Genomic DNA, 25996 nt, shown 5'->3' with positions numbered 1-25996 from the left:
ATAAGATAATAATATTTATTTGTCCCCACTAAATTATTAAATTTGACCCCACAATAATTTTTTATTCAACTTTTGGTACTTCATAGTCAATTTAAAAATTTCATATTAGATGTCATTAGAATGATCAATTCTTAATTTAAATGGAATTTGTGTTTTTTTCTTAAAAATCAACTCGAAAGAGTATTATTTATCTTTTTTTATATTAGTTTTAATTTTTTTTTCTGTAACTACATTAATTAAAAGAACTTTTTCAACTATGAATCTCAATAAGAATTAACTTCTAATTGTACAAGAAGATTTTTAAATAAGTATTTACTTATATATATGTAAAAGAAATATTACACATCCAAGTCTTTTTATGAACTAAGTCTAACTAAGTTAAACAATAAAACTTAAAATAATATTAGTCATAACTGATTTTTGTTGTCTTAGACAAATTTGATTGGACTTGGTTAACAAAAAAATATGAATATGTAGCATTATCCTATATAAAAAGACAGAAGTTTGGCAAAAGTTTTGTTGTTGAATCGATCTTAAATTTTTTGAAAAATTAGCCGTCAGGGGTATATTTGATGCAAATCGAAAATTTTTGGGACAAAATTGAAATAAAATAAAACTTAAGAATATTTTTAAAACTTTTGTCAAAATTTAAGGACGAAAAATATATTTTACCCTATTTATACATGATTATTTTAGTGTTTTAATTTGTAAAATTAGATATTATAAAAACTAATCATGTTATATTTACATCGAAAATAACTACCTGTGTATATATATTGAAATAAAAAATACACATTAAAAATAAATTAAACAATACATATATTTATATACAAATACATAATGATTAATAAATAATTTGATAACTAATTTTTATATACACATAATATTTTTATTATATAAATTATTATATATATATATATATGTGTGCCCCCACTATCAAAATTTTCTGAATCCGTCACTGCATGAAAGTAACTTTAGACATAGGTATGTAATGTTTTCTTTTTCTTTTTTTTTTTTTAAATTCGTTTCGATATATATACATATACATAACAACGAATATTTTGCTAATTAAGCTCTTATAATCAGTTAAAAAATAATTATTTTTGTTTACATGATAATATATAATTATACCGCTTGTATAAAAACTTTTTACATCCTGACCACAAAGAATTTAAGTTCATTTTCTTACATTATTAGTATTATTATTAGGTTTAATTACTCTGTTGGTCTTTATAGTTTTGCAAAATTTTCAATTAGGTCCCTATACTTTTTTTTCTTTTAATTGGGTCCCTGCACCTATTTTTTTTTCAATTAGGTCCCTATTGACAGTAAACGTTACAAAAAACGTTAAGAATGAGTGATTTGACCATTATAACCCTTGCTTACCCCTTACAAATGAACGAGACTCAGTAGGGTTCTGAGTTGTAACTCTCTTCTCTTCGCCTCTTCCTTAAACTTCTCCTCCTCCGTTTTCGTCCCTTACCCTTACTATGTCAATACTCATGGATCAGAGTCAGTTATCTTCAGGAGTTTGTAGTTCCAAAACCCTCGTCAAGAAGAGACATCTTTGTTTTTGTGGTGAGGCAGTTGCTGTGATGTCTTCTTCGACAGTAGCAAGCCATGGAAGAAGGTGTGTTGGTTGTGAGAGAATGCCAAAATGCAAGTTCTTCAAGTGGATTGATGATGAAGAAGATGAGAAGAGTGGATGGTTGAAGCAAAAGGAAATGAGGGTTCGTTGCTTTTGTGGAGACACTCTGATTCTTCGTAGTTCAAGTACATCAAAAAATCTAAACAGAAGATTCATTTCTTGCCCTAATAGGAGATGCAAGTTTTTTGAGTGGGTTGATGGGAAAGAAAAAAAAGTTATTTAGAGAAGATGGAGTAAACAGTTCACAGCAAGTACTTGGAAGGGTTAGAGAATTGGAGGCACAAGAAAGGAAGATAGACAGATTAAGTGTGGATCTAGAGAGATTAATTGCAGAGGTTGGAGAAATAGATGCCTGTGTAAAAAGGTTATGTGCTGAGCTGAGATCAGTGGAAGAGCAATTTGCTAAACTGGAAGATAGTATAAAAAAGTAATACAAGATGCTAATTATGCTGGTTTTGATATTAGGTGTTTTGATTGTTGCAGTGTTATATGTAAAGATATAGAAAGCATGGCTGTTATGATAATCTAATAGTCTATATAAGACAATAGTGTATTGTTTATGTTGAGTACAATAAAGTCATATGAAATGTTGTTTAATTTCTCTAAATGAAAGTTGTTCCTTTGTTATTTAATATGCATACAAGTATGAGACTGAGAAAAAAGTAGGTAAAACAAAAGATGCATTGAATTATAATAGATACCATTGTTTTTTACATTATATAATGGAGGACATCTAGATAGCCACAAAATAAATGTGACACCCACTCATAACAGTTTTTCACCCATATAACAAAAGTAGTCCACAACACATAATAACAGTGGTTCAAACTATAAAGAAAGCAAAGTCACATGTGAACACAAATCCTACATAACACTAGATATAAAAAAGAAACCCTAAACTCTCTTCGACCTCAATCAAGTGTGAGGTCAACATGTTCAGGCGGCTGATTTGTTGCCTTCCTAACTCCAATTTTGAGTCTTCCACTTCTTCTCGCACCAAAGATTTTGGTCTTGGGCAAAGGTTAAGATGCTGGTGCAGTGAGCAGTGATGCTGGTGTAGGCAAGGTGGTGGGCAGTGATGCTGGTGTGGATAAGGTGGCCGGCTGTGATGGTGGTGCAGGGGTTTGTGGAGGCTGTGATGGTGGTGCAGGGATTTGTGGAGGCTGTGATAGTGGTGCAGGGGTGTTTGAAGGCCTTGATGTTGGTGCAGTCATGGGTGCAGCCCTCCCTCTACCCCTTCCTCTGCCCATCCCTACTGCTGCTCTTCCTCTGCCTCTCCCTCTAACCATCTTGGATCTAGCAGTAGGAGTAGCTGCAGATCCATTTGCTTCAACAGCAGCACCAGGTTTATTAGCAGCAGCATCAACTCCTCCAGTTCCAGTTGCAGCATCAGATCCTTGTGTGCCTTCAGGAGCTACAAAATGAAATAGTAGTTAATAATAGTTCCTCAACATATGAACAAAATAAGTTAGCAACCAATACCTGTCACTATAGGGTTTGGACAAAGTCTCCTATTGTGTCCGTATTGGCCACAATTACTGCAGGTAACAGAAATTCCAGTTCTTCTATATTTTGTTTGTGTTCTGTTTTCATCGGGTTCCCTTATCCTAACCATCCTTGGCCTTCCTGATTTAACTCTGAAAATTGGAGGGATGATGGTATCACATTGTATCTTTGGCCACATATTTTTTCTATTGATTGGTGATATTGACTGCCCATATGTAGCAAGATATGCTGCCTTGCTGTAATAGTTACTACAATAATCTTTCGGGTTGTCACCCTTCTCAAAGATAGCACAGCAAGCATGTGGACAGGGCATACCACACAAACCCCAGAACCTACAACTACACCTTCCAGCCATCAAATTGACCACAAACCTTTCCATGATCATCATGTTCTTATGGTGCACTTCAAACTTCAGGTCTCCTGCCCATTTAGCTTGCCACTCCATAGCTCTAACCACAATGATATCTAGCCGTTTCTTAGGTTTTGGCAAAGCAGAGCCCTCATACCTCTCTGCCTTCTTCTTTTTCTCTGCAAACCTTGTCATCAAGTAGCACCTAATCCATTCAAACATAGTCAGAATTGGCTTATCTCTTGCCTCTAGGATTCTTCCATTGAATACCTCCGAGATGTTGTTCATCAGCATGTCACTCTTGGCCAGAAATGTGAAGTGACTCTTGGTCCACAATTTTGGATCCAAAGCAAACAACTTGTCATAACAGTCTCTGTTGATCTCCTTTAGTTGATTCATCCTTCTTTCCCATTCTTCCACATAGGTAGCTTTGACAATAGATAGAATGAGGTCCCTTAGTACAGTTTCACCCCCCATATACTTTTTTACAGTTGGCATATAAATGCCTCAAACAAAGCCTATGCTCCAGTGTTGGCAATGCCTCTTGAAAGACTTGCATCAGTCCCTGATTTATTGTTTCAGTGCAGAAGACAATATACCCATGTAACAGATTAATATAGCATCTAAACATAGCAAATTAATGTTCACTAACATATCAAATTTTGAAGCAGCTTAATATTCACAAACCTAGTAGATTCATGTTCACAAGCTTAGCCATTGCATATATGATCATATACATTTCAGATTTATATCCACAAACTTATCAATTGCATATATTATCATATACATATCAGATTAATATTCACAAGCCTCCAGTTGCATATATCATCATATACATAGCAGAGTTATAATCAAATTAGTGGGAAAAAAATTTAGTGATACCTTTTGTTGGTCACTCATGAAAACCCACTTTCTTGATTGTCCAATGTCATTTAACAGCATCTCCAAGAACCACCCCCAGCAGTCCTTAGTCTCTACCTCTACTACAACTACGACAATCGAAAAGTAATTGTTATTTGGATCTCTGCCAACAGCAACTAGCAGCTGCTGTCTATGGTCGCCCTTCAAGTGACAACCATCCATGCCAATAATAGGTCTACAACCCGCCAAGAAGCCTTTCTTGACTGCATCAAGGCACATGTACATTCTCATAAACCAGGGCTGGTGTGTAAGAGAAGGCCTATCAACCAATATACTCAGTCTAGATCCTGGATTTGCCCTAAGTATCTCTGCACAGTAATCCCTTAGCTTAGCATACTGTTGGATTGCCCGCCCATGTACCTCTTCTCTTGCCTTCCTCCTTACCCAGTAAGCCTTACCAACACTGATATTGGCCATGTATTTGTCTTGGATAGTCTAAATAACTGTCGCAAGCTTCATCTCCTCCCCTCTACTGATGTTGTTGGCAATCTTCTTTGAGATCCAACTACTTGATGCAAGTCTTCCGCTATAGTTCCTTCCACATGTATGTTTTCCATTCAAAGTCTTGATCCTGAAACAGTCAGAACCCCCGACCTTACTCACAAAACAAATCCACTTGCACTTTCTCTTTCTTCCTTTGCAAACAACTCTACACCTCACCCTATCATTTTTTCGAAACATAATGTACCTACCATTCAATAGGGCATGCTCCTTAACAGCCTCTTTGAATTGACTAAGTGATTTAAATTTTAGCCCTACCTAAAATTCATACTCTCTGTTCATCTCTGCCTCATTGTATTTAGGGAACCTCCTCTTTTTTATCATATCATCAGAGTCTCCCTCATAACTGTCTATGTCATCAGTCTCATATCTATCAGATATGCCCCAACTTGATCATCACCCTCCCTTAAACCTTCATCACCTTCAGCTGTTCCAGCTGCTGCAGTTCTCTCATCATTTAGTGGGCCAGTAAATCCACCAAATGTATTTGATTGTGGATCATTATCATCAACCTCAAACTCAAAGTGATCATCATGGTCACCATCATCAGCACTATCATCAAATACCTCTTCTTCAGTAGAAGGTTCTGACTCAGCATCCACTTCAACCTCTAGCAACCCAAAAACACTATCTTCACATTCCTCTGGCACATAATCAGCATCACTTGAAGTGATTTCAATCCCGTTACTTTCTCTGGCTCCATCGACAACATATACCTCACAATGTTTGCATGAACTTGACACCAGTGACCTAGCCATTCTCATTGCATCCCCATCGGACTTCATCTCTTTAAGACCTGACTTCAAATCCATCCCAGGTTCCTTGTACCATACCCTGGCGAAACCCTTATACCCTAGTTACTTTAGCTGATTGACAATCTCTTGCAATGACCATTCATCAACATCAAAATGTAAATCCTCCACAACCATTCCTCCTAAATACTCTAATCGTTTTCCACTGTCAACAAATTTGCCACCATGGTGGATTTCGATAGTGAAATCCGAATCACCCATAACTGCATACCAAAAAAAAAATAATGCCATAAATCCCTCTTGAAACATTTTCAGAAACAAAAGGAAGCTCTACTAAACAATATGACAAATTTTTCCAGGAGAAAAAAAGAAAAATCCTTCAACGACTGAAAGGTTGAGCATTGTCTTACTTAGAGGCAGCACCAACGCCTACGACGACGGCAGTGATACCGGAGACGCGAAACCCTCCAGCAATATTCCGGTGGAGTTGAAAGACTGCAGCTGAGCGAGTTGGCAACCAACGAATGTGAATGGGTTTTTTCTCTAAGTTTGGGAGAAGAGAACGAACAGTTTCTTAAGTGTGGGAAGGTAAAATTGTATTTCAGAAAATATGAGTACAACGCGAGTTAGGAATTTCACATAAAGTTACAGAATCTTTAATTTAGGAATGGAATATTTCGTTAAATCTAATTGTTTGGTCACGGTAGGGACCTAATTGAAAAAAAAATAGGTGCAGGGACTCAATTAAAAGGAAAAAAAGTATAGGGACCTAATTGAACATTTCGCGAAACTATAGGGACCAACAGAGTAATTAAACCTTTCTGAAATACAATTTTACCCTCCCACACTTAAGAAAATGTTCGTTCTCTTCTCCCAAACTTAGAGAAAAAACCCATTCACATTCGTTGGTTGCCAACTCGCTCAGCTGCAGTCTTTTAACTCCACCAGAATATTGCTGGAGGGTTTCGCGTCTCCGGTATCACTGCCGTCGTCGTAGGCGTTGGTGCTGCCTCTAAGTAAGACAACGCTCAACCTTTCAGTCGTTGAAGGGTTTTTCTTTTTTTCTCCTGGAAAAATTTGTCATATTGTTTAGTAGAGCTTCCTTTTGTTTCTGAAAATGTTTCAAGAGGGATTTATGGCATTATATTTTTTTTGGTATGCAGTTATGGGTGATTCGGATTTCACTATCGAAATCCACCATGGTGGCAAATTTGTTGACAGTGAAAAACGATTAGAGTATTTAGGAGGAATGGTTGTGGAGGATTTACATTTTGAGGTTGATGAATGGTCATTGCAAGAGATTGTCAGTCAGCTAAAGCAACTAGGGTATAAGGGTTTCGCCAGGGTATGGTACAAGGAACCTGGGATGGATTTGAAGTCAGGTCTTAAAGAGATGAAGTCCGATGGGGATGCAATGAGAATGGCTAGGTCACTGGTGTCAAGTTCATGCAAACATTGTGAGGTATATATTGTCGATGGAGCCAGAGAAAGTAACGGTATTGAAATCACTTCAAGTGATGCTGATTATGTGCCAGAAGAAGGTGAAGATAGTGTTTCTGGGTTGCTAGAGGTTGAAGTGGATGCTGAGTCAGAGCCTTCTACTGAAGAAGAGGTATTTGATGATAGTGCTGATGATGGTGACCATGAGGATCACTTTGGGTTTGAGGTGGAGGATAATGATTCCCAATCAAATGCATTTGGAGGATTTACTGGCCCACTAAATGATGAGGAAACTGCAGCAGCTGGAACAGCTGAAGGTGATGAAGGTTTAAGGGAGGGTGATGAGCAAGTTGGGGGCATATCTGATGGATATGAGACTGATGACATAGACAGTTATGAGGAGAACTCTGATGATATAAAAAAGAGGAGGTTCCCTAAATACAATGAGGCAGAGATGAACAGAGAGTATGAATTTCAGGTGGGGCTGGAATTTAAATCACTTAGTCAATTCAAAGAGGCTATTAAGGAGCATGCCCTATTGAATGGTAGGGACATTAGGTTTCAAAAAAATGATAGGGTGAGGTGTAGAGTTATTTGCAAAGGAAGAAATGGAAAGTGCAAGTGGATTTGTTTTGCGAGTAAGGTCGGGGATTCTGATTGTTTCAGGATCAAGACTTTGAATGGAAAGCATACATATGGAAGGAACTATAGCGGAAGACTTGCATCAAGTAGTTGGATCTCAAAGAAGATTGCCAACAACATCAGTAGAGGGGAGGAGATGAAGCTTGCGACAGTTATTCAGACTATCCAAGACAAATACATGGCCAATATCAGTGTTGGTAAGGCTTACTGGGTAAGGAGGAAGGCAAGAGAAGAGGTACATGGGGGCCAATCCAACAATATGCTAAGCTAAGGGATTACTGTGCAGAGATACTTATGGAAAATCCAGGATCTAGTCTAAGCATATTGGTTGATAGGCCTTCTCTTACGCACCAGCCCCGATTTATGAGAATGTACATGTGCCTTGATGCAGTTAAGAAAGGCTTATTGGCGGGTTGTAGACCTATTATTGGCGTGGATGGTTGTCACTTGAAGGGCGACCATGGACAGCAGCTGCTAGTTGCTGTTGGTAGAGATCCAAATGACAATTACTTTCCGATTGCCGTAGCTGCAGTAGAGGCAGAGACTAAGGACAGTTGGGGGTGGTTCTTGGAGATGCTGTTAAATGACATTGGACAATCAAGAAAGTGGGTTTTCATGAGTGACCAACAAAATGTATCACTAAATTTTTTTCCACTAATTTGATTTGAATATAACTCTGCTATGTATATGATGATATATGCAACTGATATGTTTGTGAATATAAGTCTGCTATGTATATGATGATATATGCAACTGGAGGCTTGTGAATATTAATCTGATATGTATATGATAATAGATGCAATTGATAAGTTTGTGGATATAAATTTGAAATGTATATGATCATATATGCAATGGCTAAGCTTGTGAACATGAATCTGCTAGATTTGTGAATATTAAGTTGCTTCAGAATTTGATATGTTAGTGAACATTAATTTGCTATGTTTAGATGCTATATTAATCTGTTACATGGGTATATTGTCTTCTGCACTGAAATAATAAATCAGGGACTGATGCAAGTCTTTCAAGAGGCATTGCCAACACTGGAGCATAGGCTTTGTTTGAGGCATTTATATGCCAACTGTAAAAAAGCATATGGGGGTAGAACTGTACTAAGGGACCTCATTCTATCTATTGCCAAAGCTACCTATGTGGAAGAATGGAAAAGAAGGATGAATCAACTAAAGAAGATCAACAGAGACTGTTATGACAAGTTGTTTGCTTTGGATCCAAAATTGTGGACCAAGAGTCACTTCACATTTCTGGCCAAGAGTGACATGCTGATGAACAACATCTCGGAGGCATTCAATGGAAAAATCCTAGAGGCAAGAGACAAGCCAATTCTGACTATGTTTGAATGGATTAGGTGCTACTTGATGACAAGGTTTGTAGAGAAAAAGAAGAAGGCAGAGAAGTATGAGGGCTCTGTTTTGCCAAAATCCAAGAAACGACTAGATATCATTGCGGTTAGAGCTATGGAGTGACAAGCTAAATGGGCAGGAGACCTGAAGTTTGAAGTGCACCATATGAACAGGATGATCATGGAAAGGTTTGTGGTCGATTTGATGGCTGGAAGGTGTAGTTGTAGGTTCTGGGTTTTGTGTGGTATGCCCTGTCCACATGCTTGCTGTGCTATCTTTGAGAAGGGTGACAACCCGGAAGATTATTGTAGTAACTATTACAGCAAGGCAGCATACCTTGCTACATATGGGCAGTCAATATCACCAATCAATGGAGAAAATATGTGACCAAAGATACAATGTGATACCATCATCCCTCCAATTTTTAGATTTAAACCAGGAAGGCTAAGGATGGTTAGGATAAGGGAACCCGATGAAAACATAACACAAACAAAATATAGAAGAATTGGAACTTCTGTTACCTGCAGTAATTGTGGCCAATACGGACATAATAGGAGACTTTGTCCAAACCCTATAGTGACAGGTATTGGTTGCTAACTTATTTTGTTCATATGTTGAGGAACTATTATTAACTGCTATTTCATTTTGTAGCTCCTGAAGGCACACAAGGATCTGATGCTGCAACTAGAACTGGAGGAGTTGATGCTGCTGCTAATGAACCTGGTGCTGCTGTTGAAGTAAATGGATCTGCAGCTGCTCCTACTGCTAGATCCAGGATGGTTAGAGGGAGAGGCAGAGGAAGAGCAGCAGTAGGGATGGGCAGAGGAAAGGGTAAAGGGAGGGCTGCACCCATGACTGCACCAGCATCAAGGCCTTCAAACACCCCTACACCACCATCACATTTATTTTGTGGCTATCTAGGTGTCCTCCATTATATAATGTAAAAAATAATGGTATCTATTATAATTCAATGCATCTTTTGTTTTACCTACTTTTTTCTCAGTCTCATACTTGTATGCATATTAAATAACAAAGGAACAACTTTCATTTAGAGAAATTAAACAACATTTCATATGACTTTATTGCACTCAACATAAATAGTACACTATTGTCTTATATAGACTATTACATTATCATAACAGCCATGCTTTCTACATCTTTACATATAACACTGCAACAATCAAAACACCTAATATCAAAACCAGCATAATTAGCATATTGTATTACTTTTTCATACTATCTTCCACTTTAGCAAATTGCTCTTCCACTTATCTCAACTCAGCACATAACCTTTCTACACAGGCATCTATTTCTCCAACCTCTGCAATTAATCTTTCTAGATCTACACTTAATCTGTCTATCTTCCTTTCTTATGCCTCCAATTCTCTAACCCTTCCAAGTACTTGCTGTGAACTGTTTACTCCATCTTCTCCAGATAACTTTTTTTCTTTCCCATCAACCCACTCAAAAAACTTGCATCTCCTATTAGGGCAAGAAATGAATCTTCTGTTTAGATTTTTTGATGTACTTGAACTACGAAGAATCAGAGTGTCTCCACAAAAGCAACGAACCCTCCTTTCCTTTTGCTTCAACCATCCACTCTTCTCATCTTCTTCATCATCAATCCACTCGAAGAACTTGCATTTTGGCATTCTCCCACAACCAACATACCTTCTTCCATGGCTTGCTACTGCCCAAGAAGACATCGCAGCAACTGCCTCACCACAAAAACAAAGATGTCTCTTCTTGACGAGGGTTCTGAAACTACAAACTCCTGAAGATAACTGACTCTGATCCATGAGTATTGACATAGTAAGGGTAAGGGATGAAAACGGAGGAGGAGAAGTTTAAGGAAGAGGCAAAGAGAAGAGAGTTACAACTCAGAATCCTACTGAGTTTCGTTCATTTGTAAGGGGTAAGCAAGGGTTATAATGGTCAAATCACTCATTCTTAACGTTTTTGTAACGTTTACCGTCAATAGGGACCTAATTGAAAAAAATAGGTACAGAGACCCAATTAAAAGGAAAAAAAAGTATAGGGACCTAATTGAAAATTTTGCGAAACTATAGAAACCAACAGAGTAATTAAACCTTTCAGAAAATATGAGTGCAACGCGAGTTAGGGATTTCACATAAAGTTACAGAATCTTTAATTTAGGAACGGAATATTTTGTTAAATCTAACTGTTTGGTCACGGTAGGGACCTAATTGAAAAAAAAATAGGTGCAGGGACCCAATTAAAAGGAAAAAAAGTATAGGGACCTAATTGAAAATTTTGCAAAACTATAGGGACCAACAGAGTAATTAAACCTTATTATTATTGTTGTTGTTACATGTCAATGAAATATAGGAGGCTCAAGAGCATTGGAACCATATATATATAGACACTACCTTTTCTAGACAAGTATTAATCAAAATAAGCAATAAATTAGAATGAATGAGTATCCATAAGCATGTAATAGTTAAGACTAAGACATTATGTTATTTGTATTTTTCATCAATAATTTTCTTCTTTTTTTTTTTTGTCCCTCTCTCTCTCTCGAGGCCATGAACTTGTGAACACACAAACAGAAAGGATTGAAGATGTTGATGATGAAAAGAGGACATTGATTTATAGTGTGATTGATGGTGACCTTCTTAAGTACCTGAAAAGTTACAAGGGATATATTAGTGTAACACCAAAGGGGATGATAATGGAAGCATTGTGAAATGGGTGTGTGATTATGAAACGGTTAGCCAAGAGGTTCCTGAACCTATTTTTATCAAAGAATTTGCAACCAAGATCTTCCCAGAGGTTGATGACTATCTTCTAGAAGCATAAATTGTTAATGGGTTTTATGCAACAATAATGTGATGTGTTCATGTAAGAATAATGTTGCATTTACATATATCATATATGCGTGTGAAATACTGCGTTGATTTACATTTCATTCATCTAATAGAATTGTCAAGAATAATTATGCAGATGAACGGAATGAAATGTAATACGAGACAATATCTAATACAATATCTATTCGGTGAAAACTCAGGTGCAGTCAACTTAATGTGAAGTTGATAGTTGAGAGATGTTAAATGAAAATTTAATCAAATCAATTAAATCATCTAACGCTCTCAGTTATCAACTTCACCTGAAGTCGGCTGCACCTAAATTTCTATCTATCCATCTATTTACATAACCATGTTTCTACCTATCTATTCACATAACCATGAGATGGTTCTGTCCCTTTTTTTTTTTTTTCAATTTTGTTAGATAATTAACTAATAATGCACTGAACTATAATCAACTAATAAAAAAAGTCCATTAAAAAAGATAGGGACTAATTTAAATTTTTTTTAATTGTGAATAATAAATTTGTCTTTTGAATATATAGTTAGAGGGTGAATGCTATGGTGCCTAAGTCATGTTACCTAATTTACTAAAAAAGGCAAAGAAATAATATTTAATAAATTTTAAATATTTTATTTTTATTTTATATATTTTATTTTTTACTTATAAAAGCAAGTTAGGCAATTTAAGCACAACAATAAAAGACACCATGAAATCCACCTAGTTAGAGATCAAAAATAATATTTATTTGTAATTTTGTATCTATCACTTATAAATATATGATAGATTATAGACTAGGATTATGCCAATAAATTATAAATCTAATTTAAGAATGAAGTCTAACCTTACTCAATCTAAAATAAAAGCATTAGGAATTTTGTAACCATATTCCCAAGGGTAAATGCATTGAGATTCTTCAGGGTGATGGTACGATGGTTCAAGGAGTGACAATAGATAGGATAGGGTATAATTTGAAGTTAACTCTAACCTTATTTGTGGGTTGAGATTTGTATATAAACTCAATCCTACTCTATTTTGAGTTGAGAATATTCCAACCCTAATTCTACCGTACTTAACTCGCGGGCATTTAACCTTACCCGCGGATTATAAAAAAAATACAACATTATTATATAACTTGATGATAATTTAAAATAGAATTGACTTTTATATAAAAAAAAAAAAGTATTAAATTATCAATTAATGATTTTCTTTTAATAACTAAGGATCTTTTGTATTTAATGAGAGGTCTTTAGTTCAATATCCACTTGAAACATATTTTTATATAAGTATATAATATTTACATATATAGGGTGCAGATTGATCGGATAAAGTTGAAGTTCAACCTGCATCCTATGATTGGATACTGACGGGTAGGGTGCACAGATGGTTGGCTCATTTTACAAAATAATTTTAGGAGGCGAAGGTCCTTTTTTTCAATTAGTTATTTGATATGATTATTTAAGCAGTGGATATAAAAAATAATTAAATTATTGATGTGATACTACATAATTATCTACAATGAGTGACAGAAGACTGAAGGTGTTGATGATGCCAAGAGGACAATAATTTATAGCGTGATTGATGGGGATCTTCTTATATTATGTACTATAAGTATAAGCGTTACAACATATTACAAGTGAAATACATTGTCTGACTCACATCTCATTCATCCACTGTAATCTATAAATTTAATTCAATGAATGAAATGTAAGTTTGATCAAGAACATTATGTGGCAACTGGCAACTTATACACCTTACCGAAATACAAGACATATCCACAATTTTAATATATATTATGATTATGACTAAAAATAATAAGCTAAAATTGTCTATGAAACCACTCTACTTCTATGCTGTCAACTGCTTCCAAAACAGATAACATTAAATTGCTTCATCCATGGTGTTGCTTATTTCAAATAATTGTCAAATGAAAAGAACAATAAAATTCAGAAGCCATATCTATTTGCTGTTTTTCTGTACATTAGGCCTCACAACAGCACATCACCTATGAGATGTTGGGGGCATGGGGTATGCCACAGCACCCATGTTCATCGGAGCCCCGGGAACTGGAGCTCGGACACCATAAGCCATGTGTGCATTCACTGGCGTGCCAACTGCAGACACAAGGGGTCCTCCTCCTATCGGTTGTCCAATGGTCGGAGCACCAAACAGTCCTACAGTTGGAGGACCGGTTGGGGTTGGAGGGCCTTGTTTTGGTGACTTTCCCGTGGAATTTCCAGCTGAACCATTCGTTTGACCGGTGATTGGTCCTTGAGGTGCCGACACGTCTCCATTGTTCACACTGGTGATATCGTGTATGCTTGATCGCCTTCGATCTTTGTTCATCGAGTTCAAACGAATGAAATATTTTTGGGCGTGGCTTGCTACTTGTGTAGGAGTTCTTGTCACCACAAAATTCCTCGATATACTTCGCCAGTCACCCTTTCCATACTTCTCCAATCCAAGAAGAAATAACCTGTTCAACCAAAATTGAAGATGTTCAAAGAATAAAGATTAGACAAGCGAATGTTAGCATCTGGAAGAAAGCATATGACCATACCCAAAATACTAAATGAAAATCAGCAACCAAAACATGAATAAGAGGAATGATAGGATACTACTCTTGAGATCAATTGCAGCTTGAATAGAACCGGAACAATCCATCACAATTTTGAAGAATATGAGAACCCAATGACATTATAGAAGTGAGAAAATGAATTTCTCTGAAGGAGGGGATGCAGCCTCATTAGCAATTTAGTAAGCAGAAGAATGACAACACAACCAACTTAGCTATTAGATTTTGGATTTAGTCTGATGACCCACTTTATGGTCCCTACACGTATTCGATATTTCCGTCTGGTTTCTACACCCAAATAATTTTTGGTTTATGCCCCCAAGAATGTAACTTCGGCATTGGCATATATAAACTTCAATTAATGTCTCCCTAATATATGTCAGTATTTTCCTCTAAGGATTGGTTTTGGAACAAAGTACTGATGACTAATGAGGCTATCATATCACTATCTTAAAGATCATTTGGTTTTGCTGTTAGAACTTAAAATCCTCAAGGCTCAATACAAGCAAAATTTCTTAACCTCAGCTGCAGAATCTGCTATCTAGGTTGTAAAAGATGCTGGGTTGTGGGTGACAGTACTTTATTATTGAGCCACAACTCATAAACCATAAACCGGATAACAGAAATTTGATACGGAAACATTTCATTGATCAGCAAATATGTAAGTTTTAAGCATGAAACCTAATTTTGGTTGTACCATACTAAGGCTGGAATAGAATTTCTTGCTTCATGAGAATGTTACAAAACTGTTCCTCCTTATAGAATGAAATCCACAGTCCTGATTCTGATGAAAGCTAAAAAGTCCATAGCATCCAAGATGTGCCCATATTTCGAAAACAAAAGACAATATGCGAAACATGTAGAACAAGAAAACATAACAGTAACCTACATCTTCTATCCCCACAAAGCATGCCTTAATGAGAGTTAGAGATCCAAGTTGAGAAATTTCAACGATCCATTAATTACATACACTATTCTTTGACAATTCCATGTCTACTTAAGATTTTGTACTAAGATTGAACTACATTTCACTCATGTGTAGGCAAAGTAACCATGCTTATGATACACACACATATCACTTGACTCACTCCAGCCACCCAATAGCCTACATGCTAATTCACTAAATGATGCAAGAAACTAGTCTCCGTTATTAATTTCAGAGTGCTTTTGACATCTAAGAGTGTGAGAATGATTAATCGTTACTTTTTTTTTACCGAAGAATGAATCCAGGGATAGGATTAAAATTGGAGGTTGTTCAACCCTATTAATTGAGCCAACCCAGAAGCAAATAAAGAAATGACCTGTCAAAGAAGTACTCTAACAAATACCTCAAAACACATCAGAAGAAATTACTCTTCGAAAATAATTAATAATCAAAGTGCTGTTGATTTCAACCTACTGGAAATCAATTATAACCAGAGCAATGGCAACCCTGCCAAAGGAGCACTACAAATTGGCTCAACAATTAAGAGTAAATGGAAACTAAACTCACAAGATTAGAAGAAACAATTTGTTATGGTGGAAAAGAACTTCTAAGCTGTCATGACACTCACAAAGATTGAGCAGGATATGGAGACTACAATCAGATAAAGCTCCAAAATGATATGGTTTAACACAACAAAATTGAGATGAAATGGTAGCAAATTAAGATAGATAAACTACCTTATGAAGTTTACTACAGCCATATATAACCGTACCCAGGTTCTCTAAATACTTAAGTAAACAATAAACTGACCTGTGTTCATCTTCTGTCCAAGCAATACCCTTGCGCCGTTCCTGATCTGATCTTGAAGCCTTAGATCCATTATTAGACTCGCTGTTTGAATTCCAAGGTTGGCCACCCTTCTTGCCAGCTCCTTCATCACTAGCATTGCCTGTTGAGCCTTCTGAAGTAGAATTATAAGCCGGTAGAGTCACACGCCCAGATTCAATTAAGTTGACATCATCAACCAGAAGCTCATAGTGTTGTTTAACCTCTTCCAAAGTCTTCCCAGTTACATCGGCAGCAATCTTCTCCCATCGATCCAGATCGTCCTCAGGGTAAGTACCCAAGGCATTCTCAAATGCTTTATCCTGCTCAAAGCTCCACTCAGAGCTACTACCTACTTCATCACCAGCCATCTGGTTTTGTTAGATTCACAAAGGAGAGTAAAGGTCTGTATCTAACAGCTCCACAAATCTAGGTCAACACATGTTAAATGCCACAAACACTTTGGCTTGTTCTATCAATTGCTAAATTATTGGACCATACATGTTGGCCTACACTGTAAAGTTCTGAACCAGAGCCAACAGAAAATGCCAGGAATCTGACAGTGTTCAAAACCAATAAAAACCCCCAATACTCTCTTGATGTATGTGAATTTCAAGGGTGATTTTGCTCCAAGATTTTGTGAATTGCTTACCCTATTGATGAAAGAAAAGGCAGGAAAGAGTAAAGTTAGAACACGAGAAAAATCTGACTAGTGACAAGAATAATAAATACATAGATGAAATATATGGTGTTTTAAAGCAAGTGGAAAATAATAATAATAATAATGAAAAAGGGGGAAAAAAATCAGAAATTGATGTGAAGGTAATTAGGGTTGTAGAGTTATAAACTTATAATAGAGGACAGGGACCTCTCAGACACAAACAAACTAGAAAAACCGAGAAGACTGTAATGGATAACAATAACATTCAATATTTGCCAATTTCCCCATTCCATAAAGGAAAAAAAAATTCAATTTATCCAATTGCCCTATTGATAGGAACAGGTTTAACAGCATAGGACCACAAAAAAAGATAATTCTTTCAAACCATAACTGTGAGAGTATAACTGTTACAAAACTCTTTTTTCACATAACAGACATTCAGCATCCTCAAATCTTTGTTTTCCTATTCTTGTGATATATAAGAGACAGCATTCAACACTCAAAAAGTTCAAAGTTTTCAACTAGAACATAAGAAACAAAGGCCAAAACAACATCACTGACATAGCTAAGGTTGAATTCTTAGAAGAAGAAATACATGGGTATGAATAAAACAGTGATGAAAAAAAAAATTGGTTTAAATGGGCCATACTTCACCTTAGACACATTCAATCTCTTTAAAGATGCCTAATCTCAAAATCCTTTGATCAAACACCTATGAAGTACAGCTTAACATACCTCCAGAGTAAAACAACTGTAGGTTCAGTAGGTGAATGAGATTACATAGGTATGTATTATTCAGAGTGATTACTGATTAGCATGTAATCACCTGAAAGAATAAAGTGTTAAAGGAAAAGAATAAGTACAAAAGCTAATTTTTTTTTTTTAAAAAAAAAAAAACAGAATCCTCAATCCTCCATACTCCAAAACATGGAAAGTTTTAATGGTCCTAATCAAAATAGGAAGGAAAAAAAAAAAGAAAAGGAAATACATTAAAATTAATAATCAACTCAATTAGACCAGATAAAAAGAGAATCTACCTGAATAAAGGAAAAAAAAAAGTAAAATCCAAAAAAAATCAATAGGGTTTAAGAGGAGGAAAAGCCCTAAACTTGAAATTCACTTATGAGTGTAAAATCTTGAAAATAATCATATTAGATGATTAGATGATGACATTGATGGTTATCCTGAAATATCCCCAAAGAGATGTTTAGAATGGGTCACTCAAAATTGGTCCCATCAATACAAATAGGACAACTGGGGTTTGAAAAAGCCACAAACACCAACTTGGAAACACCACTGGAATCTGCAGTGCCCCATTAATATCTGACATATGATGCTACCTAATACAATATGAAGAGAGAGGAAACAGGGAAAAGGAATTGAGGAATAAACACACCGAAAAAAGAAAAAGAAAGGATTTTTATCTACCCCTTTTGCTTTATACTTTTCCAATTTTTTCCGTACCCAACCAAGATTAAATCTTTTAAAGAATTTTGATTGTTGTTATCATGATTTGTAGGAGCAACGAAGCGTATGAAAATAAAGAAGTAATCACCTTTATCTTCTTTCTTTCTCCCAGAAGCTGCAATGCTTTTTCTTCTTCTTCAATCTGCTTTTGGCCGCAAAAACAAACTTCAGTTCTCAGTCACAAAAAAAGAGTCAAATAAAACTGTGTGGGTCTATATATATGTGTTGAAATTTGATCAGTGACAATCTTGAATCTTCTCTCTCATGATCTGATCCACTTTTTTTGTTCTATTAAACAATCAAAACCATACCCTTATCGAAACCAAATCAAATCAAATCAACGCATTTGTATTACACTATTACACAGTACTTAAGCTCTAATAAACTAATGATGAAATGTCTTATCATCGCCTATTTATGGTTAATTCGAAATTTAGAACAGAGACGTTTGTATTTAAGTTTTAGATGTATAAAAAAATTGATATTAAAAAGTATAATTTATGTAAAACTTTGTATATCAAATAAATTAGAAATTTTCTGATAAATCGATAAAGCAATCATTGGTATCAAATATTGTCTAAAAGGCCTACTACACATATAAATTTTTTTAGCTTACAAGTCTTACAAGTTGATACAAGTCCAATAAAACACACGCATTACACTCTTATATTCAAGTGTAAATAAACGCACGTTATTTAACCACTTCTTGTTTATAAAGCGCACTACTCACCATGTATTATGAACGACTCTTTTTCTTCCTCCATGAAAACGAGTTTGTTGCCAAATTTGAAGATAATGGAACTTCAAAAATACACCCAAACGATTACAGAAATACACACAAACGATTACAGAAATACACCTAAGCGGTTACAGGAATTCACCCAAACAATTATAGAAATACACCCAAAAAATTACAGAAATACACCCAAATGATTACAAAACTACACCCAAAGGATTTAAGAAATACACCCAAAATTTGTTGAAGTACACCTTATGCATAATCTATAACTCTTTCTATTTCTCCTCCTCATCTTCTGCTACTTCTTCTTCTTCAAAAACGATTTCAGAGCTTGATGTCAAAAAACAATTAGAAATTGAAAATAACAAAGAAAGAAAACAAAGAGAAAAATACGTAAATGAAAAAGAAGAAAGATAAGGCAAGAAACGAAAGAAAAGAAGAAGAAGAGGAAGAAGAATGTGCAGCAAGAAAAAGAAGGTGCAGTAAAAACGTGCAGTAACGATTCAAAGCGCGTTAATATAAATGACTTATATAAAAAAACACTTGTATGTGGAGAATTAGTTTTTTTTATAAAGTATTTTTAGATTTCTTTTACTCTAACACTTTTCAATCATTTTTAAATCTAAATGATAGAACTCAATTAATAAACTGCGAAATTTTTTTAAAAAATATATATATATATATATAGTATCATTTAAGCTCTACAGTGAATTAGTCTTCGGTATTGTAACAAAATAAAATAAAATAATTTTTTAATTAAATATTTTTTATCAATCAAAAAAAAAAATATATATATATATATATATCTTTTATATTGTTAGCAACTATTTATATTCTTAAGGCAATTCATATCCTAAAATTAATTAATTACTACCGCATAAAAGATTTTATTGATTTCAATAGAAAATATAAACGGCTGAAGATTTAGAAATAATAATAATATTTTTAATAATTAATCAGTTATCAATATAATTAAACATATTATAATCCAAAATTATCAAATTGTTTTATGAACACCAAATACATATTTTTGTATAACAACTAACTTTTATGTTTACTTAGCATAATTATATTATAATAGTCTAGTATATAATAGAAATTGAGAAAAAAAATTATACAATTTTTTTAACAAATATCCTTCACAGTATATATTTAAAATAAAAAGTATTTATCATCTTAATTAATTTTATATTTATTATAATTATTCATGATAAATAAAACAGCAAATTAATAAGAGTAATAATAATACTAGGAATGGATGAATGATTGAATTGTAATTATTTTTAAGATAAGATCATATAAGAATAAATAATTAAAGGGTTGTTACCTTTTTATTTTGGCTGTTTTGGATAAAGTCCACTTTATGCTCCAAGTTGCCTGCCACGCTTGCCGTGAAGTGAATCAATGATTGCATACCACCTCAGATGCACTTCAAATTTTGCACATGCATTTGCCATGCATCCCTCCTCTTTTTTCAACTAACTCATATGCATATAGCTTTCTGCTCACAAATTCAATTTAATTTTAAACTATTTCTAATTACGAAAGATTTAAACGCTAATAAATTTATTCATGAAAAAATAAAATAAATAGTATTTTAGTTTATTGATATTTTGTGCAAAGAATCTGTACACTTTAAAATTTTTTAAATACTTTAGTGATTAAGACAATTTATTTTAATTCGTTATGGCGCGTTTTTTTAGTAAAAAAATGGTGAGCGAGTTGATGGAAGACGATAAAACTAAAATTGTCAAATATTAAAATTAAAGGTGAGGGAAGTAGTGAAAGAGAAAAAGAAAGAGAGGTTGTAAAATCAAATTTGGTAAATAAAAAAGGGATAATTTAAGAATTTTAAATATTTTTTTAAGTTTTAGTTAGTTTTATCAACTGAAATCTATATTTTATGAGTACAGCATTAATTTTGATTTTTTATAAGTAAATTTATTAGCACTTGAATCTTTCATAGTTAGAAATAAATATTTACTCTTTTAAACAATTTGAGAAAAAAGATTAGTTATTAATTAATTATCGTATAAAATATATATTTAGTGTTTATCAAATAATTTGATTATATTATTGAAAAGTTTAATTATCTTATTTGGTTAGATTTAATTATTTTGATAAATATATGGTGATTTATTTAGTAGTTGGTTTTTAATATTAATAAAATATTTTTTAATTTTCAAATACAAAATCCTAAAATACTTAAAAGTTATGATGACTCTTCAAGTTTTTCAAAATATAAAAATGCGCCTTCAAATGCGCTTAACGTCATCCATTGTACCATGTAATCAAGAGAAAAAAAAAATATATATATATATATATATATATATATATATATATATATATATATATATATATATATATATATATATATATAGACCTTTAAGCATAAAGAACTCTTAGATCATTTGTATTTTAGTGTTCACTATCAACTTCAAGCCATGGCCAGCTACATCAAAAGTTTTCTCATTGTCATAGCATTGTTTTTTTTTTTTTTTTTTTTTTTTTGGTCTTGGGCTAAGCCCATAAACCCTACCCAAACCCATAATCCAACCCGCCCAAACCCAAACCCCAAACTGATCTTTTCCCTCTCAAGGCGTTGAATTGCAACAGCAAGAGATAAGCTTCCATGGCATCCAAGCTAAGATCCTGGTTTCTTCCACTTTCCGATTGATCTTGTCTGGAATCAAGGCGTGGTTTGGTTCATGAAGTCCACATCAGGTCTCTCTGTTGGCATCACCTCCGCAAGAAGCTTCGCCCCAGAGGTTGAGTCACTGCCTGAACCCATGATTTTTCAGGTTCTTCTCCTATATCCTCTATTGGTAACCTCGTTATCTTACCTCTACTGACCCTATCTTTTCTGAATTATCAAGATATTCTGAATTTATCTTTTCTTAATATTTCCGCAATTTCTTGTGTAGGATATATACACCACGACGCATGCAGTTTGTTCAAGTTTGTTAGCTGAGCAATTATATGAGCCAGACGATTTCCATTCCTAGGAATCCAGGTAAACCCACTGTCTAGCAATCGGTTTCTTAGAATTTGAATATCTTGCAGAATTGCTTCAATTTCTCCTATTGAACCTTGAGATTTTATTGCCTGAATTAATTGCTGGTTGTCTGATTCAATAAGCGTTCTTCCCATTCCCAGATTTTCCACTATTATAAGTGCTTGTCTAATTGCATTTGCCTCTGCTGCTAAACTAGAGTGAGCTTTAATTCTTCCGGAGAATCCCAGCTCTAATTCCCCTTTATCATTCCTGAATACTACAGCAATTGCCCCATCTCCAGTTTTCTTGTCAAAGGCGGCATCAACATTAGCTTTAAGCCAATTTGCAGGAGGAGGTCTCCATTTTGCTTGTTGAGTGCTTCTTTTTTTGAACTCTTTAGTTACTGTCTTGTCCTGTTTTATTGCTTCTCTGTGAGTTCTTTCCATTAATTTAGCTCTTATGATAGTGCTTTTGGGATTTGTTTGTTGTTCCTCGAATACTGCCTTATTTCTCGCTTTCCATATTTCCCAAGATAGAAATCCAATTCTACTAATTCTGTCTTCGTGGTCATCCCCTCCACTCCTTTTGATTTTCAAAATATTGTCTATCAACCAATTACCGAATGATGTTACTGTGTATTTGGTGGGTATGCAATGACATTGTGCACCAAACCAAGTTCCCCTAGTCCATTCACAAAGCAACACCGCATGCTCCACCGTTTCTTCCTCCTTTTTGCAAATTGAACATATTGGGTTGTCCCGCAGCCTTCTTTTGTATAAATTAGAGTTTACTGGAATAATGTTTTGAGCTGCCTTCCACAAAAACATCCTGATTTTCGACGGAACATTCATATTCCAAATTTCCTTCCAGAGTTCCCGGTTATCAGTGCTTGTAGATGGATTCTCGCTCAAACCTTCCAGTGTCTCCAATTTTGCTACTTGATACCCTGTTTTTATGCTATAGTTGCCATCCTCTCTGAAGGGCCAAAATAATGAATCTTCCTTTCTTACTATGCTTATGGGAGTTTTAAGAATCTGCTCACATACTTCCGGTGGGAAGAGGTCTTTGATTTTTGATACATTCCACCCTGTTCCTTCTGTTATAATTTCCTCCACTTTTTGAATGTTTGGATTTTCAGTAATTTCAGATCTGATTTCTCCCGATATCCATCTATCTCTCCAAATATTGACTTGAGATCCGCTTCCTATACTCCATTTACCCTTCCTTTTGAGAAGCTCTCTTCCTATTAAAATACTCTTCCATAACCATGACGCGTTTCTCTGAATTTTGGCATCCCAAAAGTTGCTATTAGGAAAATAGACAGCCTTAAGGACTTGAACCCAGATTGCATTTGGATTTTTCATAGCTCTCCATGCTTGTTTAGCTAAATGGGCCACATTCTGGCACTCTAAATCTTTGAATCCTAGCCCTCCATCTCTCTTACTCTTGGTTATTGAGCTCCATTTCTTCCAGTGGATGCCTCGTTCTTTTCCCGACGACGCCCACCAAAACTTAGCAATTTTTGAACTAAGTCTTTGACAGAAATATTTTGGGAGCTTAATCACATTCATTGCATATGCTGGTATGGCCTGTATGACTGCTTTAATTAAAATTTCTTTACCTGCCTGACTGAGAAGCTTTTCCTTCCACCCTTCTAGCTTGTTTAAAACTTTTTCTTCGATCCATGTAAGTACTCCGGCCGTTGATCTTCCCCAATATGCCGGCAATCCTAAATATTTCCCTGGCGAGTCCCACGTAGTCATTCCTAAAATCTCTTCAATATTGACTCTAGTTTGTATTGGGACTTGAGATCCAAAAGTGATTCCCGATTTCTCCAAATTTATTCTTTGTCCCGACGCCTCTGTATACTTGTTTAAGATTGAAATGATTTGGAAAATCTCTTCTTCACATGCCTCAGCCAAGATTATGCAGTCGTCAGCAAATAATAAATGAGTAAGTGTTGGTGCAGTGGAAGCTATTTTAAATCCTGATATGAGCTTTTTATCTTGTGCTTCATTCATAAGTATTGTAAGAACCTCAGCTGCGATAATAAACAAGTACGGTGACAATGGATCGCCCTGCCTTAATCCTCTCTGTGGTATTATCTTTTTGGAAAGCTCCCCGTTAATCTTGAATCGATAGTGGGTGCTCTTAACACAAGCCATCAAGCGCTTAACCCATATTTCATGAAACCCGAATGCTCTTAGAACCTTTTCAAGAAAATCCCATTCTAGTCGATCATAGGCCTTATTCATATCCAATTTTATGGCCACATTTTGTGATCCTCCATTTTTTCTGTTATTTAAACTATGATAAACCTCTTGTACTATAATAACATTATCTTGAATTAGTCTGCCGCTCACAAATGCACTTTGCGTTGGAGATATTATGTCTTCTAGTATACTCTTGAGTCTCATCACCATCACTTTTGCAATGATTTTATAAATAAAATTGCAACAGCTGATAGGCCTAAGTTGATTTAAGCATTCTGGATTTTTAGTTTTAGGAATGAGAACCACCACTGTTTCCCCAAATTCCTGAGGTAAACTCCCTTCATTAAAAAATTCTTTGACTGCACCATAAACTTCCTTGCTTATGATTTCCCAATGTTCTTGATAAAATAAGCCATTTAGTCCGTCCGGACCAGGTGCTTTTAGGCCTCCCATGCTGAAAACTGCATCTTTTACTTCCTTTTCTGTGACTTCTTGTAGCAGGTTCTGGTTCATCTCTTCTGTGACTTTCCTTGGAATTTTGTTGATGCAATCTTCCCAATTCAGCCTCTTTGTTGAAGAGAATAGATTTGAAAAATGATTTTCAATCAGAGACATGAGTTCCTTGTTCCCACATACCCACTGTCCTGCTGTGTTCTTAAGCTTCTCTATTTTGTTTTTGTTTCGCCTTTGAATGGTTGTTGCATGAAAGAAAGCAGTATTCTTGTCGCCCCATTGTAGCCATTTTAGCCTTGATCTTTGTCCCCAAAATTTCTCCTCTTGTCTCCATAAGAGCGTAATACTTTCCTTTAAGGCTTGTATCCTTTCTTGCTGATCCGCTGTGAACTCAGAATTCTGCAATCTGCTCAATTCTTCTTTCTTGCTCTGTATTTCTCTATCCGCTCTCTTAAAGGTGCTTCTACTCCATTTTTTTAATTCTTCCTTGCAATTTTTTATCCTCAATCCTACTCCAGCTCCTTCACTATCTGTCTCCCCCCTCTGTTCCATCCCTTTTTAACAATTTCTTTGCACTCCTTGTGATCTGTCCAATATGCCTCAAATTTGAATGCTTTTTGAATTCTAATATTCTGCTCCAGCTTCAGCACCAATGGACAGTGGTCTGAACTCACAGCCGGTAAGGCTGAAAGGGAAGCATGTTGGTTTAAACTCCACCACTCCCAATTAGCCATGGCTCGATCTATTCTTTCTCTGGTTACAAACCCATTTCTTGGGTTACTAAACCAAGTAAACCTGCTGCCTTTTAAATCTAAGTCTATCAAAAAATTAGCATCCACAAAATTTCTAAATTCTCTCACATGTGCCTGAGGTTTTGGATGCATACCGATCTTCTCTTCTTGACTCAAAACATCATTAAAATCGCCTATGTACAGCTGCGCCTCCCCTACATTGGTAGTGGTGGCAGTGATATTTCTCCACTGTTTTCTTCTTTGCTTATAATTTGGGCAACCATACACAAAATTACCAATCCATCTGTTACCTTTTCTATCATCAACATAGGCTTTAATAAGATTATCATTCCAAAAGTAAACCTCAACATCATATTTTTCATTCCAAAACAAGGATAGACCACCGGACAAACCCCGGGGTTCTACACAAAACATGTTTTCAAAATGTAACCTTCTTTTGATTCTGCTA

At 35.2% G+C, this 25996-nt stretch overlaps 4 protein-coding genes across 7 annotated transcripts; 1 reads left to right on the top strand and 3 right to left on the bottom strand.

Annotated features, from left to right (window-relative positions):
• Window positions 1–2670: 2670 nt before the first annotated feature.
• On the bottom strand, window positions 2671–4841 carry LOC112735529 (uncharacterized). Its single transcript, XM_025785063.1, has 3 exons — window positions 4386–4841; window positions 3131–3983; window positions 2671–3062 (listed from the first exon to the last, which is right to left on the bottom strand). Exons 1-3 carry the CDS (start codon window positions 4839–4841, stop codon window positions 2671–2673), a joined length of 1701 nt encoding a protein of 566 aa, XP_025640848.1.
• Window positions 4842–8053: 3212 nt separating this feature from the next.
• On the top strand, window positions 8054–9240 carry LOC140183626 (uncharacterized). Its single transcript, XM_072232090.1, has 2 exons — window positions 8054–8392; window positions 8764–9240. The coding sequence occupies exons 1-2, from the start codon at window positions 8054–8056 to the stop codon at window positions 9238–9240; spliced, it is 816 nt and encodes a 271-aa protein (XP_072088191.1).
• Window positions 9241–13509: 4269 nt separating this feature from the next.
• Window positions 13510–18912, bottom strand: LOC112733947 (transcription factor SRM1). Of its 4 annotated transcripts, none has more exons than XM_025783083.3 (3): window positions 18485–18912; window positions 16254–16921; window positions 13510–14419 (listed from the first exon to the last, which is right to left on the bottom strand). In XM_025783083.3, exons 2-3 carry the CDS (start codon window positions 16637–16639, stop codon window positions 13945–13947), a joined length of 861 nt encoding a protein of 286 aa, XP_025638868.1. In that variant the 5' UTR covers window positions 16640–16921; window positions 18485–18912; the 3' UTR covers window positions 13510–13944. The 4 variants fall into 4 exon arrangements, with proteins under 4 accessions (XP_025638868.1, XP_029147598.1, XP_029147600.1 ...); XM_029291765.2 differs by lacking the exon at window positions 18485–18912 and adding an exon at window positions 17584–18384; XM_029291767.2 differs by lacking the exon at window positions 18485–18912 and adding an exon at window positions 17967–18339.
• A 3094-nt stretch (window positions 18913–22006) lies between these two features.
• LOC140183625 (uncharacterized) lies at window positions 22007–25348 on the bottom strand. Its single transcript, XM_072232089.1, has one exon. The coding sequence runs from the start codon at window positions 25346–25348 to the stop codon at window positions 22007–22009; it is 3342 nt and encodes a 1113-aa protein (XP_072088190.1).
• Window positions 25349–25996: the final 648 nt, after the last annotated feature.

This window comes from Arachis hypogaea, chromosome 3, assembly GCF_003086295.3.
Source record: "Arachis hypogaea cultivar Tifrunner chromosome 3, arahy.Tifrunner.gnm2.J5K5, whole genome shotgun sequence".
Lineage (NCBI taxonomy): Eukaryota > Viridiplantae > Streptophyta > Magnoliopsida > Fabales > Fabaceae > Arachis > Arachis hypogaea.
The sequence above is the reverse complement of the archived record's forward strand: the minus strand, read 5'-3'. Positions and strand labels throughout refer to the sequence as shown.